Source organism: Podarcis liolepis (assembly GCF_965112155.1).
Source record: "Podarcis liolepis genome assembly, chromosome: 5".
Classification (NCBI taxonomy): domain Eukaryota; kingdom Metazoa; phylum Chordata; class Lepidosauria; order Squamata; family Lacertidae; genus Podarcis; species Podarcis liolepis.
In genome coordinates, this window is record NC_139556.1 from 11,487,795 (window position 1) to 11,513,374 (window position 25,580).

Sequence of the window (25,580 nt, forward strand, 5' to 3'; positions counted from 1 at the left end):
CTGGTTTTGAGGCATTGCTCAACTGCAGCTGTTGTTGAGAGAGTTTCTGGTTGTTGTTTTTAGACGGCTTGGAGCTGGTCAGAGCTACAAAGGTCTATAGCTATCACACATCCAAAGGATTGGCAAGGGTTATGCGAGGAGACTTGTGAGATGCCCGGAGGTGTGCCATTCCTGTTGCAAGGTTTTTGTTGTCATAATGGCAAGCGCAGTGATCCGTCAACTTGGGTTTTCCCAAATTCAGACCTCGCCTCTGTCATTAACCTGTTAGGCTGGCTTAGGCAGTCCTCCAGCGGCAATAAAAGAACAAATTACTGACCTACTTTACAGCATTGTTGTAGAGATTTGCAATACAACGTGGCTGATATTTTTTACATGGCATTGTCCTATTACAGATTGAAAAGCAGACTAATTGTTACAGTTAGATAGTATCACATATAAAGAACTTTATACGTTTTCTCCTTACCAATCTACAGTGGTACCTCGGGTTACAGACGCTTCAGGTTACGGACTCCGCTAACCCAGAAATAGTGCTTCAGGTTAAGAACTTGGCTTCAGGATGAGAACAGAAATTGTGCTCCGGCGGCGCGGCAGTAGCGATGGGGCCTCCTGCTGCCGCTGCACGATTTCTGTTCTCATCCTGAAGCAAAGTTCTTAACCCGAGGTACTACTTCTGGGTTAACAGAGTCTGTAACCTGAAGCGTCTGTAACTCGAGGTACCATTGTATTGGTTATGGGGCAAAATGAATGATCTGGGAGCAGCTGGTGTGGTATCATTGCTGAAATTAAGCAGGTACAGACAGACCTTATCACTCCCTTTGATGGGAGAACACTGGGAGAGGAGGATATATTTCTTAAAAATAAGTGTTCAGGTTGCTTTCTTCACACCATTGCAATATTATCAACATAGGCCTAGGCTGTTTGCATCTTTCTTTCATTTTTTTTTTTTGGGGGGGGTCAAATTTTTATTAAACTTTAAAATATTCACATATATATTCCAGATTCCAAATTTATTATACATTTCTCTCTAAATTTTGACTTCCCGGCGTTCGCTCCACACTGTTCTTAATCCCATCCCATTTACAAGATTGCATTCTAACCAACATTTCACCTAAGACACATTATTCTATTTCATGTGTTATCAACCTTCTACCACTCTTCATGTTTCAAATCCTGCTCGCGATTTCATCTGATTATATATTTTTTCAGATATTCCAAAAAGGACTTCCATTCTTCCATGCATAGTCTGCCATTCTGGTTTCTTACTTTTGCCGTTAGTTCCGCCAGTTCTGCATAGTCCATTCGCTTTAGAATCCATTCTTCTTTTACTTCTTTCATTTTTAAGCAGCTAGTGCCTAGGTTGATTCAGTTGTTCAGAATAGGATAGCATGACTTCTGATTCCTAAACAAAGCCCACATGGAGACTCTCTGTCTCTCTGGAGCACAACAGGATAAGAAGGAAAGCACATTTCTCCTAAGCTACCTTTCAAAATGGGATGAGGGTGGCGCTGTGGGTTAAAGCACAGAGCCTAGGACTTGCCAATCAGAAGGTCGGCGGTTCGAATCCCCGCGACGGGGTGAGCTCCTGTTGCTCAGTCCCTGCTCCTGCCAACCTAGCAGTTCGAAAGCACGTCAAAGTGCAAGTAGATAAATAGGTACCGCTCAGGCAGGAAGGTAAACGGCATTTCTGTGCGCTGCTCTGGTTCGCCAAAGCGGCTTAGTCATGCTGGCCACATGACCCAGAAGCTGTACGCCGGCTCCCACAGCCAGTAAAGCGAGATGAGCGCCGCAACCCCAGAGTCGTCCGCGACTGGACCTAATGGTCAGGGGTCCCTTTACCTTTACCTTTTACCTTTTAAAACAGGGGGAACCATATAAAGATCCTTGAAGGGAAGGGTAGAGGAAAACGTAATAAATACAAAGAACGACACAATTCACACTGTGTTTTAGTGCTGAGGAATATGAACTGGGGAAGAAGATGAAAAGCCTGCTAACTCACAAGACGTCCACCAGCGGATAGGCTGTGAGCTGAAAGTAATTTGAGAATATATTCCCATTGTTCATTTAACTAGCAACAAAGGTCCAGTGAAAGGAGGAAAGACCATCTGCCACCAAAGCCACATTTTAACCACAAGTCTATAACTCTTTCATTCTGTGTTCAGGACCAGGATGCTGAGATGCATTTTCAAAATGCAGCAACGCTGTAGAAAGGCCAGGAATGAACGGCACAAAAGTGAATGCATTCTTTTATCAGCAGAAACGGGGACGCCAACAACATCTCCCTCTCTTATTCTTCGGTGTTTTCCAGGGGGGAAAAGAGCAGGACATTCCATTAGTTTGCTTCTTAGCAGCTTGCCCAGCTTGTGTGTGTGTGTGTGTGTGTGTGTGTGTGTGTGTGGATTCCCGTGGCAGAATACCTAGAACATTTTTGAGATAAGTATTAAGAAATATTGAAAAGGCAAATCCTTGTTGGGCCAGACCATTTGTGGTTGCCGCATCCCGCAGAACATGATTTCACCTTGGCTCCCATCAGCAGGGCTCCCACTTGTATGCTCTTGAGTTCTCCAGATGTAAGAAAAGAATAAGGCAGTCAGCCCCATGACAGATATATACTTGGGATGTGTGTTTTCTTGCTAAGCCTTATATACTGCAGTTGTCTCCAGTTGATGGGTCCCTCTTCCCCTCACGGCGATGAAAATGGAGTGGGAGAAAGTGGGGGAAGGGGAATTTCAGTGGGAATGTCGTTTTTAGCTCTTGCGCATGTAACATGATACCACTACTGTGGGAAACATGCGGGTGGCGCTGTGGTCTAAGCCACTGAGCCTCTTGGGCTTGCTGATTGGAAGGTCGGCGGTGCGAATCCCTGCGACAGGATGAGCTCCCATTGCTCTGCCCCAGCTTCTGCCAACCTAGCAGTTTGAAAGCACACCAGTGCAAGTAGATAAATAGGTACCACTGCGGCGGGAAGGTAAACGGCGTTTCCATGCACTCTGGCTTCCGTCACAGTGTTCTGTTGCACCAGAAACGGTTTAGTCCTGTTGGCCACATGACCTGGAAAGTTGTCCGTGGACAAACGCCAGCTCCCTCGGCCTGAAAGTGAGATGAGCGCCGCAACCCCATGGTTGCCTTTGACTGGACTTAACCATCCAAGGGTCCTTTACCTTTACCTTTTTTTATATTGAAACAGGAGTTGGGGCTGAATACAGTCCTCTAAGCCTCTCTTTGTGTCTCTTGCTCATACTGTAGAAAGGCAAAATGTTATATTAGTTGTTGTGGGCATAGAATCATGGAACTGTAGAATTGGAAGGGACCCTGTGGATCATCTAGTCCAGTCCCCTGCAGTTTAGGAAAATGCAGCTGTCCCATGCAGGGATCAAACCTGCAACCTTGGCATGATCAGCACCGTGCTCTAACCAACTGAGCTATCCAGGCTACTGACATACACTTGTGACCTTTCCTGTCTTTCATTTTACAGAGAGGATCCGAATTCGCATGTGGAGAAGCTGAGATCCTCTGGCACGATGACTTCTGGTAAGTTGGCTCTCCCTGTTGTTTTCTTCCGCCTCTTATCGTCTTGTGAATGTTGTATTCTAAGGTTACCAGATTTTTTTCAAAGGATCCGGGGACACTTTTTTTAAAAAGAGAAAAAAAGTTACTGATTTTTTTTTTAAAAAAATAAATAAATTAAGAAGTAATATCTTATCTTCTGTGGTCACCTCTGTCGCGCGGTCTTTCTCTGGGCCCTGGCCTGCTCTCTTGGAGCGCTAGCCGCCGTGGGATAGGCTTGGGTTGGGCTGGGCTCGGCCACGTGTCCTTGCCCTCCCGGTGCTCTCCTACCTCTCCTCCTCAGCGGCAGCGGTGGCACACCAAGGTTGGAGCTCCCTCTTTTTTCTCCTTCTTCTTTCTCTTTCTTCCTTCTCCTCCTCCTCTCCTCCTTCTCCCTGCGTCGGCTCCGGGGTTTTTACTGGCCCCGGAGTGCCGCTGGGCAGTCGGCCGGGTGCTCTCACTCCCAGCTCGATTTGGATCGTGTGTGTGTGTGTGTGTGTGTGTGTGTGTGTGTGTGTGCCATTCCCCCAGTTGACGCACCGGGCGTCCCCGGTTCCCCCTCGGCAGTGGCAGAAGCAGTCTCAGCAGCCTGGAGCCAGGCTGGTAGAGCAATTGGCTCTGGCTGGCTTCAGGAGTTGCTCGCTGCCGTGGCGCCCGCCATTTTGGCTCGCCGGAAGTCCCCATATGATGTGTCTTGTGCTGTTAAACCAATCACGCTGTGGGAATGTTCTGGGGTGCAGGAGAGGATATATTGACTAATTATATCCTTATCCAACTTGTGCTAACAAGTTCCCAAAATATCAGCAGAGTTTATAGACATTCCCCTTTAGGTTCGCAACGGTAACGTGTGCACAGGTTCGCTAGAACCTCTATAATAATTACTCTGGTAATTTCCCCTTTTGTTCCCTCTTAAAATACAAGACACAACACAGTCTTTATACAAGTATAAAAGAGTTTACTCACGTCCCGTTCACAATATGATCCCGGAAGGCAGACAGGCTTAAAAAGTTACATACATTTAGAATCTATCTTGTAACAAGATAGTCCTTATCTCCTCTCTTGGCTGGGAGCCAAGAGAGCATCCTTAGATGTTTCCTCATTGAAGAAAAATGGCAGAGAGAGAGAGATGGCTGCCTGCCCTGTGCTTTTGTCATTACCTGCACAGGTGAGGCCACACCCACCTCTGGTCACGTGCGGAGGAAGTCCGTCCCCAGGAAGTTTACCTGCTTGCTGGACAGACATCCCTCCCCATGTTCTAACATGTACACTCTAGGAATGTTGTCATTGACCGCTCCTGTGTTTACATCCCACACACGCAACATTCATTCCCTACTAATAAATCTACAACACTTACAATAAAAATCCAGGGACATTAAATGAAATCCGGGGATGTTCCGGGGACAGATTTTGTCCAAGGCACAGATTTGTAAATCCGGGGACTGTCCCCGGGAAACGGGGGCATCTGGTAACCATAATGTATTCTGCCGGAAGCAATGCAGAGAACCATCCCAGCATTCTAGGAGTAACTTCAGGTATTGCATTTGACCGGTACTTGCACCCCTAGCTTCCAGGAGCAGCAAACTTACGGAGTAGTTAGATTGAGGGCGAGGAACCTGATGTTGACTAGATGTTGACAATTTTTCTGCTTGGAATGCACCTGACCTAGAATTCCAAAAAGGCCCAGAAGATCGACAACAAGTTTGGCAAGTCTGCCTCAGATGTCAAATAAGACATTTCCCTAAGCATGCAAATATTTTAAGCCGTTTACTTATCTTCTGCAAGAAGTGGCCATAAACTGTGAGTGTGGGTTCTCCTTTAAGATGCTGTTTATACTCGGGGGCAAAATGCGAGTTGTGCCCTTGATCTCCAAAGCATCTAATTTATTAGCTGAGCTTGATTTTGAGGTCCCAGAACAGTCCTCGGCTAGAAGTTGGAGGCTGTTGCTGCTGCAAGTCTGAAGTCTCAGCACAGTGTAGCAGTCTCTATGATTGAACTCACCAGATCAGGAAGAAGAAAAGTGGAAAGGCTTTCTCATTTTCCTCCTGCAGTGGCGGGGAAAGAGCAATATTAGCAAGTCTGCTCAAATTACACTATGGTGGGTTTTGTTTTGCTGAGTTAACTCTTTGTGTACCTTTGTGCGGATTTTTCAGCTGCTAACAGAAATGTGTTAAAGGTGGAAGCCTTAAGCTGTTTGTTGTGATGTAAGCTCCCAGCGATTTAAGCTCCCTGGTAATCTTTTCAACTCAACGGGTGTTCTCATCTGCCCACTGTCAGAAGCACTGTGACTCTGATTAACAATTGGTGGAAACCGGTTAGGGGTTGTAGGGAAAGATCTGCCAAAAAAGCTGAAAAACATCTTCCATGTATGCGACAACGGCCGCGCGAGTTTTAATAGCACAAGGATGGAAGACTGAAGAAACCCCAACTAAAGAATCATGGCAAGAAAAATTGATGGATTGTGTAGAACTGGCAAAACTGACATACAAGCTATGGGACAAGGATAACTGTGACTTTAAAGATGAATGGGAACCCTTTACAAAGTATTTGAAGATGCAACAAAGCGAACTGGACTCCTTGGCCGGTTTTGAATAAACATTCACAAACTTTTTATTGATAATAATCAGCTAAATAGTTTGAGGATCTATACAACTGTGTAACATGCAGAAAACAGCATTTCTAGAGAAATCAAAGACTGGAACTGAGGGAAGTCGGGGGCTGGGGGTGGGTGGGTTCTGTGGGGGGAGGGAGGAAAAATGGGGGGGAATAAGGATGATATGTTTCTGGATAATATGTTTTGTTTTAATTTTGAATAAAAAGAAGGAGGGCAAAAAACGATTGGTGGGAACTGCAATTGGTGGGAATCTGCTTGTGGGGTTTCCATGGAATTTAGCTGGCCACCCTGAGAACAGAGTGCCAGGTTTGGGGCTTGAACCAGCGGAGCCCTTCTTATGTCCTCCCATTCATGTACCCTCATCATCTGGTGCCAGTGTAATTAATTTTCACAACCTCCCTGATGTTTGGAGGACATGCAACTCCAGAGAGATTTCTTCTTCTTCTTTGAGGCATATACAATACTCATGAATGCACTACCTATTAGCTTCTCAGGAATGTGTCTCAAAAAATAGGTTGTTATTAGCAATGTTTCACTACCACCTCCCATGCTCTCCTAGCCAGAGGGCGTGATTCGTCTACCATCCTTTGACCAGTGGCTTAGCGTGGGGGGTGCAAGGGGGGCCGGCCTCACCGGGCGCAACATCGGGGGGGCGCTCGCCGCCTCCGGAGTCGCCGAAGAGCCTCGGGCGCAGGCTGTAGCAGAGCCCCATGTCTCACGGAACTGATGAGCTGGCAGCGGCTCTCAGCGCTCGCCGCGGTCCCCGCGCGTCAGGGCCGCGGAGGGCGCGCCAGGCAGCCCCTCCTCACAGCCCCGCCGCCGCCGCCACTGCAGCTGCAGCTGCTGGGCCATGTTGCATTTTCCTCACCTCTCTGCCCTCCTCCTCCTCCGGGCAAGCGGTGGGTGGCAGCGCCAGCGGCAACTCACCTCAGATCACCTGACGCGGCAGGTTAGGGGTTAGGGGGCGCAAATTACTTGCCTTGCCCCGGGTGCTGACAACTCACGCTACGCCGCTGCCTTTGACTCTGAGGATAAGTCTTCTGAAGAGATTACACCTTCCCAGCCTGTTTGAAGCAGCAGTTACAGAACCATCGAATTGTAGAGTTGGAAGGGACCCAAGAGTCATCTAGTCCAACTCCTGGCAATGCAGGAATCTCAGCTAAAGCATCCCTGACAGAGGGCCATCCAACCTCTGCTTAAAAACCTCCAAGGAAGGAGAGTCCACTACCTCTTGTGGGAGTCTGTTCCACTGCTGAACAGCTCTTACTGTCGGAAAGTTTTCCCCGAATGTTTAATCGGAATCTTCTTTCTTGTAACTTATAGCCATTGGTTCAGGTCCTGCCACCCAGAGCAGGAGAAAGCAACCATGTTCCCTCTTCCCTTGAGATATTTGAAGATGGCTATCATATCTCCTCTCAGTCTCCTCTTTTCCAGGCTAAACATACCCAGCTCCTTCAAGCGTTCCTCATAAGGCTTAGTTTGTAGACCCTTGATCATCTTGGTTCCCCTTGTGGCTTTTGCCTCCTAGGATAGGTCATAAGGAAAGGGTTAAATGAGTGTGATGTGATTGTCCAGTGGGAATGCAAGGGGTGGAGTAAAAGTTAGAGTGGGAGGTTTTGAAAGTCAGTTGAGGTTTGGGAGTTGAAGAAGGAAGAGGGAGGATTAGGTGTGGGTTGGTAGAGTTGTATTGTGAGAGAGTGAGAGGAATTGTCAGGTGGAGCGGAGATAGATAGTTGGGAATAATCAGTTTGAAGTTGTTAGGAACTAAGATCTAAGAAACTGACAAGAAAAATTATCTGTAACCATAAGCTTGTTCCTGCATTTAAAAATAAACTTGATTATTTGTTAATGTTAACAACTGACTGGACTCCGTGTGTCCCCGTGTGATACGGGGTGGTGGCAGCGGAAAAAACAATCGCAGTGGCGGCACAGGGTCAATAGACCGTTGTATGATCGCCACACCCCTCCTCTGCAAACATTCCAGCTTGTCAACGTCCTTCTTAAATTGTGGAGGCCAGAACTGGACACAGCATTCCAGGTGTGATCTGACCAAGGCAGAATAGATTGGAACTATTACTTCCTTGATCTGAACACCATACTTCTGTTGATTCAGCCTAGAATAGCATTAGCTTTTTTTGTTGCTGCATCACACTGTTGACTCATAATAAAAATAAAAAATTCCTTCCAGTAGCACCTTAAACACCAACTAAGTTAGTTCTTGGTATGAGCTTTCGTGTGCATGCACACTTCTTCAGATACACACCTGTGCAAGTTTCAGATACACACCTGTGCAAGAAGTGTGCATGCACACGAAAGCTCATACCAAGAACTCACTTAGTTGGTCTTTAAGGTGCTACTGGAAGGAATTTTTTTATTTTGACTATGGCAGACCAACACGGCTACCTATCTGTAACTGTTGACTCATATTAAGCTTGTGGTTCACCAAGACCCCTAGAGCCTGTTCACATGTACTGCTAGTAAGCCCATCCAATATTTGTGCATCTGGTTCTTCCTGCCTAACTGCATAACCTTACATTTGTCCCTATTGAAATTCATTTTCAATAGGAGGAAAGAATTAAAAGAGACAACTTCTCTTTGGAGATGGAGCCAACTAAAGAACAGGTTGCTGGACTTTAATAAGGTTTCAGATAACTGCGGCTCTTTGCTGAGACAACATTCCTCCGTTACCAACACTTGGGTGTGTGAAGAACTACTGTAGCTCTGAATGCTCCTCCATGGTCCTGATGAAGCTTGCCTGAATCTTGATTAATCTTGGCTAAATCAAAACGAGATCCTCCCTTTTGCTGGAGGGGGGGGTGCAAAAGGAAAACCTCCCCATACGCTTGTGGCGAACTTGTAAAGGTGTCAAGACATTCTGCTGATGTTTGGGAGTACAGTGGTGCCTCGCAAGGCGAAATTAATCCGTTCCGCGAGTCTCTTCGTCTAGCGGTTTTTTCGTCTTGCGAAGCAACCCTATTAGTGGCTTAGCGGATTAGCGCTATTAGCGGTTTAGCGGCTATTAAAGGCTTAGCGGCTATTAAAGGCTTAGCGGATTAGCGGCTAAAAGGCTATTAGCGGCTTAGCAGATTAGAAAAAGGGGGGAAGCGGGGGGGAAATCGGAACACTCGCAAGACGTTTTCGTCTTGCAAAGCAAGCCCATAGGGAAAATCGTCTTGCGAAGCAGCTCAAAAACGGAAAACCCTTTCGTCTAGCGGGTTTTCCGTCTTGCGAGGCATTCGTCTTGCGGGGCACCACTGTATATCGGGATTTGTACATCAAGAGCAGCTTCTCCACAAAGATATCCCATTCCTCCTTACAACTGCTGGAGTGGAGGTACCTAGACAGTAAGAAGGAAGAAAAAGAAACCTCATCTGTGCATTTACTCCAGAATTTGTTTCAAGAGAATTTGGCTTTGGGGGAAAGTTAAGGGGCTGTTTAGACCAGCTGTAGAAGACTGTGTGTGGAAGGGAAAACAAGGCATCCCTCGGAGAAGGCAGGGATTATTGCAAGAGTCATTAGAGAATGCAAGAAAATTATTCTTCTCTTCTTCCTTCTTTCTCTATTTTGTTTGTTCTGGCTCACCAGTAAGGATAGTACTCTTCTGCCCAAGCGCTCTCTCTCTCTCTCTCTCTCTCTCTCTCTCTCTCACACACACACACACACACACACACACACACACACTTACAGGTGAAACTCGGAAAATTAGAATATCGTGGAAGAGTTTATTTATTTCAGTAATTCAACTTAAAAGGTGAAACTAATATATGAGATAGACATGCAAAGTGAGGTATGTCAAGCCCTTATTTGTTATAATTGTGATGATCATGGCATACAGCGGATGAAAACCCCAAATTAACAATCTCAGGCCGATAGCATCCATGCCACGCCACATTGAGGCAGTAATTGATGCAAAAGGGGCCCAAACCAAGTACTGAGTACATATGCATGCTTCTACTTCTCAGAAGTCCAATATTGCTCTATTTGCAGTCCTTGTTTTGCTGATTTCATTTAATATTCTAATTTTCTGAGATGGTTAATTTGAGGTTTTCATCAGCTGTACGCCATGATCATCACAATTATAACAAATAGAGGCTTGAAAGATCTCGCTTTGCATGTCATGAGTCTATCTCATATATTAGTTTCACCTTTTAAGTTGAATTACTGAAATAAATGAACTTTTCCACGATATTCTAATTTTCCGAGTTTCACCTGTACACTTCTGTTGTTGCTGCCCAAAGGGTTTAGCATTAGCACAAAAACCCTGAACTGAACTCACCAGATAGTCAGTCACCATTGCCCTGCTTCAGTTAGTCCCCTCCTCCTTAATGTACTTCCTTTGCCGACTCAACCTGGAATGATAGAGTCCTTTTCTGGAGAGAGGCGTGCATCCCACAGCACAGTGTTAAAAATAGCTATGCCACCTTTGCTTTCACAATGCTCTACGTCTTTTAACGGCTGTATGGGAGGCAGCCGTTCAACAGGTTCAGAGTTTCGCTGGCTAGGGTGGTCATCGGTGAGAAAGGCTGTGCTTTACCTGTCCCATTATCAACCTTTAGTAATTAAGGGCACAACACCTCTTGGGAAAAGAACGGAAAAGCTGCTGGAAACTCTGAGCAGGAGAGGTTGAATGAATGTGAGCAATGAGTGTGATCTTTTGGAAACGACCGATTAAGTGATTTTATGGTATGTTCCAATATTAGGTAAAGGTAAAGGGACCCCTGACCATTAGGTCCAGTCGTGACCGACTCTGGGGTTGCGGCGCTCATCTCGCTTTATTGGCCGAGGGAGCCGGCGTACAGCTTCTGGGTCATGTGGCCAGCATGACCAAGCCACTTCTGGCAAACCAGAGCAGCGCACGGAAACGCTGTTTACCTTCCCGCCGGAGTGGTACCTATTTATCTACTTGCACTTTGACATGCTTTCGCACTGCTAGGTTGGCAGGAGCAGGGTCCGAGCAACGGGAGCTCACCCCGTCGCGGGGATTCGAACTGCCGACCTTCTGATTGGCAAGTCGTAGGCTCTGTGGTTTAACCCACAGGGCAGACAATTTGCATTTTTCTTGAGTGTCCCCTTCCCTGAACTAGGGTACCCATTGCACGGGGCATCATGCTCCAATTCTGTTTCCTGTTCCTTGCTCTTGCATCTTCCGTATACAGTGGGCACCTCAGACACTTTCCTGTCCTTGTGGATTCAGCATGAGAATGATGCTGATCATTTCTGCTCTTGTTTCAGAATGCAAAGAAGTTGAAGTTGGAAGCACTGTTGTGAATGGCCTGGTACTGGGCAGTAATGGACAAGACAGAGGTATGTTGAATAACAATACATAATATTAATAGTAGCATTAGTATATGAACCACCTTCTACATAAGCATCTCAAGGCAGCAGCAATAAAAATAGAGGGGACTCGGGTGGCGCTGTGATCTGAACCACTGAGCCTCTTGGGCTTGCTGATCAGAAGGTCGGCAGTTCGAATCCCCGTGATGGGGTGAGCTCCCGTTGCTCTGTCTCAGCTCCTGCCAACCTAGCAGTTTGAAAGCACGTCAGTGCTAGGAGATAAATAGGCACTGCTGCGTGGGGAAGGTAAATGGTGTTTCCGTATGCCCTGGCACTTGTCACGGTGTTCCATTGCACCAGAAGCGGTTTAGTCCTGCTGGCCACATGACCCGGAAAGCTGCCTGTGGACAAACACCGGCTCCCTCGGCCTGAAAGCGAGATGAGCGTCACAACCCCATAGTTGCCTTTCACTGGACTTAACTGTCCAGGGGTCCTTTACCTTTACCTCGGTCTCGGTCAGATATACAGGCCTCGGTCCTGTATACCTGAAGGAGCATCTCCACCCCCATCGTTCAGCCCGGACACTGAGATCCAGCTCTGAGGGCCTTCTGGTGATTCCCTCGCTGGGAGAAGTGAGTTTACAGGGAACCAGGCAGAGGGCCTTCTCGGTAGTGGCGCCCGCCCTGTGGAACGCCCTCCCTTCAGATGTGAAGGAAATAAGCAGCTATCTTCTCTTTAAAAGACATCTGAAGGCAGCCCTGTTCAGGGAAGTTTCTAATATTTAATGCTGTGTTGTTTTTAACACTTGATTGGAAGCCTCCCAGAGTGGCTGGGGAAACTCAGCCAGATGGGCGGGGTATAAATAATAAATTATTATTGTTCTTATTATTACCTTATGTTGAATAGAAATACAAAACATTATTATTAGTAGCATTAGTATATTAACCACCTTCTACACAAGCACCTCCAAGCAATGGCAATAAAAATAGCAAACAAACCATTAAAAACAAATATAAGTTGTGGAAGATGGAAAAGCCGTCTCTCTGAGTTTCCCTGCTTTAGGAGGTGGTTGCCGGGTTTTCTTTGCGATATTACTTTCGCGAAATCCACGTATATGTAAATAAATTTCAAGGAGAGAGTTGAGCAATAAATTCCCCCAAATCAGTAAAAAAAAAAGTGAGAGTATTAATATACAGTGGTACCTCGGGTTACAGACTCCGCTAACCCGGAAGTAGTACCTCGGGTTAAGAACTTTACCTCAGGATGAGAACAGAAATCGCGTGGCGGTGGCATTGGAAGGCCCCATTAGCTCAAGTGGTCCCTCAAGTTAAGAATGGTTTCAGGTTAAGAACAGACCTCCAGAACGAATTAAGTTCTTAACCCGAGGTACAACTGTAGAGGAACAGTTTGCCTGATGCAGCAGTTGGCCTGTTTCTGAAGAAGGAAGGCTACTCAGAAAAACCCAAAGGGAACCCAAATAGTCCCCCGTGGAGTTAAGAGAAGTTGTCCAAGGTGCTTGTGAACAGATGTGTCTCTTGAGGCTTCCCTGCAGCTTCACACCCCGTCCTTCCTGGCTGCATGCTTACAGTGCCAAGGATGCTAATACACTGCCAGCTCAAGCCCTGCATATTGAAAATACTCCCTGCTCAGTTGCAGAGAAAGAGGTGCTGTTTCGTTTTGCAGCTTCTTGGAGGAGGGCTAAGTCTGGCTTTATTAAAGAGTGCTTTGAGCTCTGGATCTTATCCAGAGCACTTCTGGCTGATCTGGAGCGGCCTCAATCCATTCCACATCGGGGCCCTATTCAGAATTCAGGATTTGCTGCAGTCTCAGTTCCTCATCCCATGCCCGTAATGGTAATGGTAAAGGGACCCCTGACTATTAGGTCCAGTCGTGACCGACTCTGGGGTTGCGGCGCTCATCTCGCTTTATTGGCCGAGGGTGCCGGCGTACAGCTTCCGGGTCATGTGGCCAGCATGACTAAGCCGCTTCTGGCGAACCAGAGCAGCGCACGGAAACGCCGATTACCTACCCACCAGAGCGGTACCTATTTATCTACTTGCACTTTGACATACTTTCAAACTGCTAGGTTGGCAGGAGCAGGGGCCGAGCAACGGGAGCTCACCCTGTCGCGGGGATTCGAACCTCCGACCTTCTGATCGGCAAGTCCTAGGCTCTGTGGTTTAACCCACAGCGCCACCTGCGTCCCAGTTGTGAAATAGTCCCCATGCAATCCTGCTTATTGCCAAAGTAAGCAGTACAGTGGTACCTCAGGTTACATACGCTTCAGGTTACATACGCTTCAGGGTACAGATTCCGCTAACCCAGAAATAGTGCTTCATGTTAAGAACTTTGCTTCAGGATGAGAACAGAAATCATATTTTGGTGGCATGGCGGCAGCAGGAGGCCCCATTAGCTAAAGTGGTGCTTCAGGTTAAGAACAGTTTCAGGTTAAGTACGGACCTTCGGAACGAATTAAGTACTTAATCCGAGGTATCACTGTATTTCAAAATGATAAGTTCTGGAGCTTTTCACATACAGTCATACCTCATGTTACGTTTGCTTCAGGTTGAGCATTTTCAGGTTGCGTCCTGCGGCGACCTGGAAGTACTGAAAAGGGCTACTTCTGGGTTTCGCTGCTTGTGCATGCGCAGACGCACAAAATGACACCACGCGCATGCGCCGAAGCAGCGAATCACGATCTGCGCAGACGCGGGTTGCGTTCTGCTCATGTTGCGAATGGGCCTCTGGAATGGATCCCATTCACAACCAGAGGTACTACTGTATAGACTGAAGTTTTCTCTGACGTAACCTTTCAAGCATGGGACACGGGTGGCGCTGTGGGTTAAACCACAGAGCCTAGGACTTGCCGATCAGAAGGTTGGCGGTTCAAATCCCCACAATGGGGTGAGCTCCTGTTGCTCAGTCCCAGCTCCTGCCAACCTAGCAGTTCAAAAGCACGTCAAAGTGCAAGTAGAGAAATAGGTACCACTCTGGCGGGAAGGTAAATGGCGTTTCCGTGCGCTGCTCTGGTTCGCCAGAAGTGGCTTAGTCATGCTGGCCTCATGACCTGGAAGCTGTACGCCGGCTCCCTCGGCAATAAAGCGAGATGAGCGCCGCAACCCCAGAGTCGGTCACGACTGGACCTAATGGTCAGGGGTCCCTTTACCTTTACCTTTAACCTTTCAAGCAGTTTATAACCCAGACTGAAGATGCTTTCTTCTGTGCAATGCAAGCAAGCAAGCAGTAATTGTTTCAGACAGTGATGCTGCATTGTCAATAATATGGCTGAGGGTGAGCAGAGCTTGCTGCTGTCTAGTGAACGCTTCACTCCAGACTTGCAGAAAGTTGAGGGGATTGAGATAGGAAAACCCTATAGCAGCTCATCTCAAGTCAGCGAACCTCTGGGTTCACACTGAATGCAAAAGGCAATAGCTGCTCTGTTTTGCATCTTATTTTAGGGTGGGCGGGGGCAGTTGACACGCTGCTGTCAAATTGCAGCTCTTCTGGGATCCTGGATTTCTCAGTTGTTTAATGTGGGCAGCCCCCAGTTCCCCTCTGGGGGTTGGGGGGAAAGGTGTTGAAGACAGAAATTCTTCAGACTCTGAGTTCATAAATGTAGTCTGCTGCTGGGAATCAGAGGCAAGGAATGTTACGGTGTCGGTTAAGGAAGAGAGGATTGGAAAAGGAAGGCAGGCAGGCAGGGGGAGAAAGGCGATTGGTCTGCATCTTTATAGTTTATAATGAACATTGTGGAGGGAGGGTTTAGGGTTTGCGGTGGAGCATGTATGTGGAGCAGTTAAACAAAATGGAGAGAAATCCCTTCCCCTTTCTGTAAGATGTGGGTATATTTCAGGGGAAAGGACATCCGCCAGAATCAGGTGCACATACACACACTGTAACAATAACATATTGACAGTGCCGGATTTACGTATAAGCTAAACAAGCTGTAGCTTAGGGCCCCACTCTCTTGGGGGCCCCAAGAAAATTTAAAGGGAAAAGAACTGGATGTGCATTTCCAAAATATAAGATAAAAAACAAATAAAATAAAGCCTACATACAGCAACAGTGTTTTGTGTTGTGTAGGCTCCTATTTGTTATGTGCACATGGCTTTAGATACCTATTAGGTCCATAAATAGGGACGCGGGTGGTGCTGTGGGTTAAACCACAGAGCCTAGGACTTACTTGCCGATCAGGAGGTCAGCGGTTCGAATCCCCGCGACGTGGTGAGCTCCCGTTGCTCAGTCCCTGCTCCTGCCAACCTAGCAGTTCGAAAGCATGTCAAAGTACGAGTAGATAAATAGGTACCACTCCGGCGGGAAGGTAAACGGCGTTTCCCTGCGCTGCTTTAGTTTGCCAGAAGCTGCTTAGTCATGTTGGCCACATGACCCGGAAGCTGTATGCCGGCTCCCTCGGCCGATAAAGCGAGATGAGCGCCGCATCCCCAGAGTCGGCCACGACTGGACCTAATAGTCAGGGGTCCCTTTACCCTTTTAGCATTACGCTTTCCATTTTTAAGTTTGGAATAGAGTAGCTGCTTTGGAAGACCATCATCAGGCATCCTCACAACATGACCAGTCCAACGAAGTTGATGTTGAGGAATCATTGCATCAACACTGGTGATCTTTGCTTCTGCCAGCAAAGTGAGATGAGCACCGCAACCCCAGAGTCGGTCACGACTGGACCTAATGGTCAGGGGTCCCTTTACCTTTAGGTCCATAAATTACCATATAGCATATATTCAACACAAGAAAACAGCGACAATTGGTTGTTGACAAAGGACAGCTGGACATATAAAGGGCCCCATTACCTTCAGTAGCTTAGGGCCTCATCAAACCTAAATCTAGCCCTGCATATTGGGACTGGTAACCAGTCTTAAACCTGGGCCTTTTAGCACCAGCAGGAGTATATCTCAGGGAGATAAGAAAGAGGGAAAAGTTACCCTCATTTTTCCAGTCTCCTTCCTAGAGCGGTCAGAGAAGCACTACAAGTATCCTATTCCAGACTGCCTGGAAATCGAAGCCTTCTCGGTCTGTGTTGGGGAGAGAGATGCGTATGACAGCCTAATGTTTTAATTATCAAGTTTTCTGACATTGTTTGAATACTTTATGTCATGTTTCCCCGCATGCCCTCCCCCTTTTGTTTCTTTCCGACTTGGACGCACCATCTTCTGTACCTTTTATGTTTGCAGCGAATGATGTCACTTTATGTTCACACTCTGTTTCTGCTGTTAAAATAATTCCCGTGAAGAAAGTGAAAAGTTCTCCTGGTCTAGTGTTGCCGACAGGTATAATTCTCCCTCTCCCTCTCTCTCTCTTTTATTTTTTTTATTTTTGGTCCTCTCTCCATATATTCTTCCGAGGACTTTTGCTTTGCCTCCTGGTTGCTAGAATAGTTTTTCTGCACCATCCTCCCCCACCCCTCACCCACTGTTTTGCCAGCCCACATATTTCATCAGTGCTCTATAAAATTAGACCAGAACAACAAATATGCCAGCAGAGTTCACCAGAGAGCCATTCTGAAGATAATTTACCATGGAGGAGGGAGGAGAGAGTTACATCAGGCCTCCACTTGCTTCAGTAGTGACTGTCCCGTGAATTTTGAAAGGGGTAGGAATTTAGTGAGGGCAGAAGCAGACCACGGCCAGGTCACCCCCTTTTGCTCATTTCCACTTCAGCGTACACACGTATTTATTTATTTTGCTTTGGGACCTAAACTTCTTCCTCTTTCCTTTCACCAATTAATTCAAAATTGTGCTTGCTTATACAGTCAGTTGTGCTTGCGCTATGGTCTAAACCAGTGTTTCCCAACCACTGTTCCGCGGCACACTAGTGTGCCGCGAGATGTTGCCTGGCGTGCCGCGGGAAAAATTAAAAAATTCGAGGGATTTTTTTTTTAAGGCAAATTTTCGATTGGGGCGCCGTCACTAGATGACCCCTGGGGTTCCCTCCCTCCCTCCCGCTCTGCGCCTCCCTCCTCCTCCTCCTCCGGGGAGGCCCTTCCTGGCTCTCGGCCAAGGCTTGGCGGCTGTCACTCACTCGCTCGCCCACCCGTCCCTCCATCCCTGCACCCGGCCTCTCCCCCTCCGTCCCCGGCGCGGGGGCTGCCGGGATCCATAGTCCCCTCGCCCTTGGGCTTCGCGCCCACGCGGGGTGCGCGAACTACGTTTCCCAGTGTGGCCTGGCGGGCCGGGCGTTTTGTTTGAAGCGCTCTTCTCCCGGCCATGGAATGAGCGCAGCGGCGGCGGCCGGGCGGGCAGGGGCTCTTCCACGCAGACCCCGTGCAGCCTGCCTGCGCCCCCACGGAGATCGGGCGGCAGGATGGAGCCCGGGGATCCCCGCGGAGGCGGAGCGGCGGAGGCAGAGGCTGCCCCCCAGGTAGGGCTGCGTCGGGGGTTTTTTATTTTTGCAATGCTGCATCCGTGCCGGAGGGGACGCATCGGACCGCGGGGAGACCCCTTGGCGGGCGTGCAAGGCAATGCATGCGTGCAGGCGTTGCATGGAGTGCAGTGCAATGCAATGGCAACGCGGCGCCCTGCATGCATGCATGCAACTTCCACCGGCGCTCCGGACTTGGCAGGTGAGGGGGGTCCCCAGTGGGCGGCAGAGAGAGCCGGGAGGGCGAAGGGGAGCCGGGGGGGAGCAGCGCTGCTCCCCGAGCCGAGCCCGGGGGGAAACTTCGGCGTCATTGCGCCGGGTGTTGGAAGCGGAGGCTGGCGGGGGCCCCTCACCTGCAAAACCTGGTCGCCTCTCATATATTTCGTGCATTGCATTCATCGCCCGCTTTCTCCTCCAAGGAGCTCCCGGGGGCGCGCGTGGTTCTCCCCGTGTTATCCTCGCAACAACAGCCCTGCAAGGTGGGTCAGGCGAGTGGCCCAAGGGAGCACCCAGGGATTGTCCTGGCCAGGTGGGGTGATTTGAACCCTGCTCTCTGCCCGGTCTTCGTCCTCATTTAGCCCCCACATGTGCATGACTGTGCATGACTGAGGTTTTCTCCCCTCGTCTTGGCTATGGTGTGAGTCTGTGCTGTTAATTAATGGGGTTCTGCCTTCGGAGAAGATGAGCCAGCCTTCAAGGAGGTGATTATGTAATTTGCTAGCAATTCATGTCCCTCCCGGCGTGACGCTGCGCGCTGACGTCACGGGGCTGTAATGGTGGTGTGCCTCGAGATTTTTTTCATGAAACAAGTGTGCCTTTGCCCAAAAAAGGTTGGGAAACACTGGTCTAAACCACAGAGCCTAGGGCTTCCTGATCGAAAGGTTGGCAGTTCAAATCCCCATGATGGGGTGAGCTCCTGTTGCTCGGTCCTTGCTCCTGCCAACCTAGCAGTTCGAAAGCACGTCAAAGTGCAAGTAGATAAATAGATAAATACCTCCAGAGGGAAGGTAAACGGCGTTTCCGTGCGCTGTTCTGGTTCACCAGAAGGGGCTTAGTCATGCTGGCCACATGACCCAGAAGCTGTACACCGGCTCCCTCGGCCAATAAAGCGAGATGAGCGCCGCAACCCCAGAGTCAGTCATGACTGAACCTAATGGTCAGGGGTCCCTTTACCCTTTACCTTTACACAGTCAAACCTTGGTTTTCGAACGTCTCGGCTGCCGAACGTTTTGGAAGCTGAATGCCGAAAACCCGGAGTTGAATGCTTCTGTTTTCAAATGCGCCTTGGAGGTCAAACAGCTTCCGAGGCATGTTTTTCATCCCCCCCCCCATTGAACTTGCTGACAGCCCTATGACAGCCCTTTGATTCTTGGCTTTTGAATGTTTTGTAAGTCGAACGGACGTCCATAACAGATTACGTTAAAAAACCGAGGTTCCACTGTATATTGTTAAAGATTTAGGAGGGGGACCCTCCTAAACCCTAGAAATTAATAAATTAGGTTTGCCATATTTTGAAGAGCAAAAAAGGAGAGGGACACATTTGCCGGCTTCTAGTTTTAACTATAGAGGGATGCGGGTTGCACTGTGGTCTTAACCACAGAGCCTAGGGCTTGCCGATCAGAAGGTTGGCGGTTCGAATCCCCGCGATGGGGTGAGCTCCCGTTGCTCGGTCCCTGCTTCTGCCAACCTAGCAGTATGAAAGCACGTCAAAGTCAAGTAGATAAGTAGGTACCGCCCTGGTGGGAAGGTAAACGGCGTTTCCGTGCACTGCTCTGGTTTGCCAGAAGCGGCTTAGTCATGCTGGCCACATGACCTGGAAGCTGTACGCCGGCTCCCTCAGCCAATAAAGCGAGATGAACGCCGCAGCCCCAGAGTCGTCCGTGACTGGACTTAACCATCAGGGATCCCTTTACGTTTTACTTTTAACTATGGATCGCTATGACGACTCTTATTTCACATAGCCATGAAAAAGAGGGCATGTCCTGGGAAAAGAGGACATATGGCAGCTCTAAATAAATTGTAGGATTTTTATTCTTTGGCATGTGAAGGGAGAACAGAAGCTGCAGTGGAATTCCTGGGCTAGCCTATGGAAAACGACTTGGCTAAGCTAGGGCCATTAAGAATCAATACAGGGCCATTGAGAGTCATTGGCAATGCAAGAGAACTGTCCTCTCTCCTTTCCCTGAGGTGTGAACAGAGATTGGGGGTTGGGAAGGTTGCCAAGGTAACTGGGTGTGAGGTGACAAGGAAGGAGAGATTTTGAGCAAGGTGTTCTGGGAAGAAGAAGGGAGAAGGAAGACTGGTATTCATCTTGGGCAGGCTGGCTGCAGTCTGGCTAGGAGAGATGACTTGGAGCAGCTCTTCAAAAAACCGTTTACGTACAATATGAACAAATGACAGCAATCATTTGCTTACATTAAAGGTGTCAGACAAAGCTAAAAGGCTTTGCGCATGGGCCCATCAGCACAAAATTGCCTGTAAATTGTATGTGTTGATTTATGAGTATAGGTGCAAAATCATAAATAATTACAGTGGTACCTTGGTTTAAGAACAGCTTAGTTTATGAACAACTTGGATTAAGAACGCTGCAAACCCGGAAGTAGGTGTTTTGGTTTGTGAACTTTGCCTTGGAAGAAGAACATGTTCCGCTTCCTGTCGAGTGTGTTCCATTCGTAAATTGAGTCCCCCGCTGCTATGGGAAAGGATGCCTTGGTTTAAGAACACTTTGGTTTAAGAACAGACTTCTGGAACGGATTAAGTTTGTAAACCAAGGTACCACTGTAAATCCTGTTGCCTTCCACCTGTTGGGACCTGAACTTGAAAGATCAGGGTTCTGTTTAAGCACAGCAGTCTCCCTGCCACAGAAGTTTATCACTTGTGCCGTGGGAGAGCTGCAGGAATGTACATGAAGGCATTGGGGACAGTGGGCTCATCTCTCTTGTGTAATGGGAGGTGCGTGGGAAATCAATATACAAATTCTTATTTTGTGTGTTTGGATAATGGAGTCCATGGGGGCTGTTTTGCCTTGTTATAAAGTGGGATTTCGACTGCTTGAACTAGTCATCCTTCGACCATCCAACTGGATCACGTTCCATCTTTAAGCCTGCAGAACATACACAAGAGAGGAAGTGCCACCAAATGCAGTGATTCTTACTTCTGAGTAAACATGCATAAGATTGCATTGCAAATATTATAATTCTGCTGGAAGCCGCCCAGAGTGGCTGGGAAAACCCAGCCAGATGGGCAGGGTATAAATAATAAATTATTATTATTATTATTATTATTATTATTAGCCAGATACTGTTAAAGTATCTGTTCTGCATACCAACATTCCGTTAAGCCTCCTGGAAGGACGTTGTGATGGTGGCAGACCATAATAATTAGACCCTGCCAACAAATTAAGATTCTGAAGTAGTTTGGACTGTGTAGGTTTACTCTGGAGAGCAAGATCACACCAGGGCTCTTCGTGGCAGGTGAAAGAAGAGAACGGGATGTTGGAGAAATCTGACGAAAATGGAAAAGGAAGCAGAAATTGCTGCAGTTCACATGTTTGTAGAAATCAGCCAAAAGAATACATAGTTGTTGCTGTTTAAGTCTGCAAGCAATGCATAATTAATTACTATTTTTACGTAGTTTTGACATTTCCTTTGCATTGAAATGAATGAATGCTTTGAAAGTTACGCAGATACTTAAGTAAGTCATGTGACTTATGTTAAAGAATGGACAGCGTAACGGATGTTACAGTGGCACCTCGGGTTAAGTACTTAATTTGTTCCGGAGGTCCATTCTTAACTTGAAACTGTTCTTATCCTGAAGCTCCACTTTAGCTAATGGGGCCTCCTGCTGCTGCCGCGCCGTCGGAGCATGATTTCTGTTCTCATCCTGAAGCAAAGTTCTTAACCTGAAGCACTGTTTCTGGGTTAGCGGAGTCTGTAACCTGAAGCGAATGTAACCTGAGGTGCCACTGTATAGGGTTGGCTTTTGCACTCTGAAATAAGGTCCGGCTGGATCGTATGCCACAATGAACAGCAGACATACCCACTGAGAAATAATGGAGGAGTAAGACCGGGAACACAAGTTTCTCAGGTGTCTCCCAGGCCTTGCCACCCCTCAGTCACCAGAAATGCCTGTTCCCTGATGCTAGTTATGCTTACAGTGGTACCTTGGTTCTCAAATGCCTTGGTACTCAAACAACTTGGAACCCAAACACTGTAAGTGTTCCAGTTTGTGAACTTTTTTCAGAAGCCGAACGGGCTCCGTTTTGAGTGTTACGCTTCCAATTTGAGTACTATTTCTGGGTTAGCGGAGTCTGTAACCTGAAGCGTATGTAAACCGAGGTACCGCTGTATAGTGTTTGGCAGAAACCGAACTGCAGTAGAATGGAAACAGTGCTGATTGTGGCAAATACTGGTTGGAATGGAAATTTCTGCCTTCTCACATCCGCAGATGGGAAGCAGTTGGGGATATTTGGTCAGGGGAGCAGAAGCAAGCTGTGAAGGAAAGACTGGCAGCCCGAGGGGCGCTCAGACTTCTGCAGTTAGTGCCTCTTCCAACCCAGAAAGTAGCTTTAGAAGTGAGAGATTCTCTGGAATCCCATTTAGTTGCTTAGTGTGAAATCCCAGAAGCTAGACAGTCTTATACGAATCAGTTCGTGTGCCTTAAATTTATTATAGTGAAGAAGCTGCTCTGGCTGCTGCGATAGGCTTCTTAGGTGAAGTACAGCTATAGTCAACAGAGGATGGGACAGAAATATAATCCTGGCTGGCTGATGCTGGTGATATATCTGAAAATGCAGCCATGGTATCTAATTTCTATACATTATGTATTTTCTTCCTTTTTTTAGATCATGGTCTTGATTTGGAAATTTGACTCATCTCTTCTCTCTGCAGATAAACTTACTTTAGCGTATATATTTTTAAAGCTGGAATCGAAAGCTAATTTCCATCCACACTATTATTGTTAAGTTGTGGTTGAACATATCAGACGACACAGTGATTCTTCAAACAGCTCTTGTTTATTCACAGGCCAGAACAGAACTGAACTGAAGGGTTCAGTCAGGCTGCTTATATAGAGCTCCAGTACAATGTAACTGTAACAATGTTCTAAAACTATCCAATCACTGAACGTCACTTTCGATCCCTTATTTGCATAACTATCTACAGTATCCCCCTGCTGGCCCAGGGTGAGAACTTCAGTACATAACAATTATGACTAGATAAATTTGCTCAGATGCTAAAGTGAAGCAAGCAGGAAGCATTCTGTGCAGACAGCATGATTTAAGATTCTTTTATGTTTCAACTCATCTTCTTAATGTTTATTTATTTTTATTTTTGCCCCTGTAGAGCTGGATCCTGCCAAAGTCTGTACTGGAAAGGGGGCTGTGACCCTCTGGGCATCTCCAACCTATGAGGAGAATCGGAGCATCAGTCCTACAAGTCATTCACAAGACATCCACCAATCTGAAAGTAAGTCCAAAGTGCAAGATAATAGCCATAGACTAGATAGAAAGTCAAAGTGCTTGTTGTTTAAGCTGCTGCCACTTGAGGGACGCAGGTTACACTGTGGGTTAAACCACAGAGCCTAGGACTTGCCGATTAGAAGGTCAGTGGTTCGAATCCCCGCGACGGGGTAAGCTCCTGTTGCTCGGTCTCAGCCCCTGCCAACCTAGCAGTTCGAAAGCACGTCAAAGTGCAAGTAGATAAATAGGTACTGCTCCAGCGGGAAGGTAAACGGCGTTTCCGTGCGCTGCTCTGGTTTGCCAGAAGCGGCTTAGTCATGCTGGCCACATGACCCGGAAGCTGTACGCCGGCTCCCTCAGCCAATAAAGCGAGATGAGCGCCGCAACCCCAGAGTCGGTCACGACTGGACCTAACGGTCAGGGGTCCCTTTACCTTACTTGAGTTTAAAGACCTCTAGCCTTTAAAAAAAAGTATTTCAAAACTAACTCCATTTTTAAACAAAAAATTTACATGCTTGAAATGTGGGCTTTGTTTGGCTTTTGAAATTCAGGTTTTTTAAAATACAAATTGCAATGAGTAACTTTTTATCCAGCTGAAAACCGAATCCTAGTTGTGGAATGTGACTGAAAAATAGCAAAAATGTCAGTGACACGTCACATAGTTCAGTGACATCATGCATCTGTCTGCATCAGAACTTAAGCAGTAGCACAAAATCCCCCTTTTAGAAATTCAGAATGTGCTGTTTCAGATCTCAACTATGTGAATTTTTGAATTCTGTAATTTTGTATTTTCAAAACACAGTGTTTCGGAATGAAGTTAATTTTTTGTTCAGTTCTAAGCTTGAAATGGGTGTGTTTTCATTGTGATGCTCCTTTGGGGGGGGCAAAGCATCTTCTGCCCCCAGATGGCTGAGCGCTCTCACTGCAGTGGCATTTTGTCGTAGGCAGTATTCCCAAGTTAACTCTGTTGTCGTTAAAGCTCTGCCTCCCTTTAAATAGCAGATCCGTAATTGTAGTAAACAAGCAAAGGCAATAAACAATGCTCAAATGAGTAATTGACCCTGAGAGGACAGGATTGTTCTTGCGGCAGGTACAGAGGAGGAACCAAAGCACTTTTTAAACCAATGTACAGTATAATGAAATTATGGAATGTTTGCTTACCCTGCAAGATATGGAGATGGCCATTGCCTTAGATGGCTTCAACAAGGAACGAGTCAAATTTATGAAGGGTAAGATCTATCGGCTGATCGCCAAAGAATTGAGAGTCCCATAGACTGCAAGAAGATCAAACTTATCCATTCTGAAGGAAATCAGCCTTGAGTGCTCACTGGAAGGACAGATCCTGAAGCTGAGGCTCCAATACTTTGGCCACCTCATGAGAAGAGAAGACTCCCTGGAAAAGACCCTGATGTTGGGAAAGATGGAGGGGGGGACGACAGAGGACGAGATGGTTGGACAGTGTTCTCAAAGCTACCAGCATGAGTTTTACCAAATTGCGGGAGGCAGTGGAAGACAGGAGTGCCTGGCGTGCTCTGGTCCATGGGGTCACGAAGAGTCGGTCACGACTAAACAACAAGAAGATCTATTGTGGCTATAAGTCAGGACAGGTGCATAGTCACCATTATGGACTGTGCTAAGACCCACTCCAACGACAAATAAAAATAAAAACGCAGCAGAAAGATTCTTATACCACAGTGCTGAGCAATGCTTTATCACGTTGTCCCCCCAGCAAGATGGTGGAATGAAAGTCATTCCATTAACCAGCTGCTTTGTTCTTCTCAACCTGCTCTCCTCCTCTCAGAAGGTATGGGATGAAGGGGTTTCTGAAGGAAATCACACCGCAAGGCTGCTTGGGTCTTACTAGTTTCAAACGTCTCACAGCCCCTGGTCTCTTCAATCCGCTGGCTGAGAACCTTTCAGGAAGTCACAACCCCTTCTGCCATTTAAAGGTCGGAAGGAGAAGGCCCCAGAAACTGTATCCCAACTATCATCGGCTTCCCGCCCTTCAGGTATCGTTGGACCATAATGCCTATCAGCCCCAGAAGAGGATGAGCACAACCTGATTGGCCTACAGGAGAATCCCGGAATTAGCCAATCACATGGGGCCCATTGTGTAAATAATGTATATAAAGCAGACATTTTGGGGGAACTTCCATTCCTCCTCACCACTATGAGCTGAATAAAGAGGATGAAATCCACTCTCGACTCCGAGTATATTTCAGCGGAGATCCCCTGCTCTCTTACTTCAGAGTAAGCCGTGCTGCACTGAACACTGGTGGAGATGGTCAGGGGTCCATCTGAGCAACTCATGCTCAGGCT

General features: G+C 47.3%; 1 protein-coding gene across 50 annotated transcripts in view; it reads left to right on the top strand.

The window, feature by feature from the left end:
* Positions 1–25,580, top strand: part of SORBS1 (sorbin and SH3 domain containing 1) — a 202,418-nt gene that overhangs the window by 79,897 nt on the left and 96,941 nt on the right. For 44 of the 50 annotated variants that reach the window (XM_083505445.1, XM_083505444.1, XM_083505434.1 and 41 more), the window contains exons 2-5: positions 3,473–3,528; positions 11,387–11,458; positions 16,618–16,713; positions 23,146–23,268. In XM_083505445.1, the coding sequence (XP_083361571.1) occupies positions 3,519–3,528; positions 11,387–11,458; positions 16,618–16,713; positions 23,146–23,268 (301 nt within the window). In that variant the 5' untranslated portion in view covers positions 3,473–3,518. The remainder of the gene's footprint in view (positions 1–3,472; positions 3,529–11,386; positions 11,459–16,617; positions 16,714–23,145; positions 23,269–25,580) is intronic. The other 6 variants (XM_083505438.1, XM_083505446.1, XM_083505436.1 and 3 more) reach the window with 1 other exon arrangement.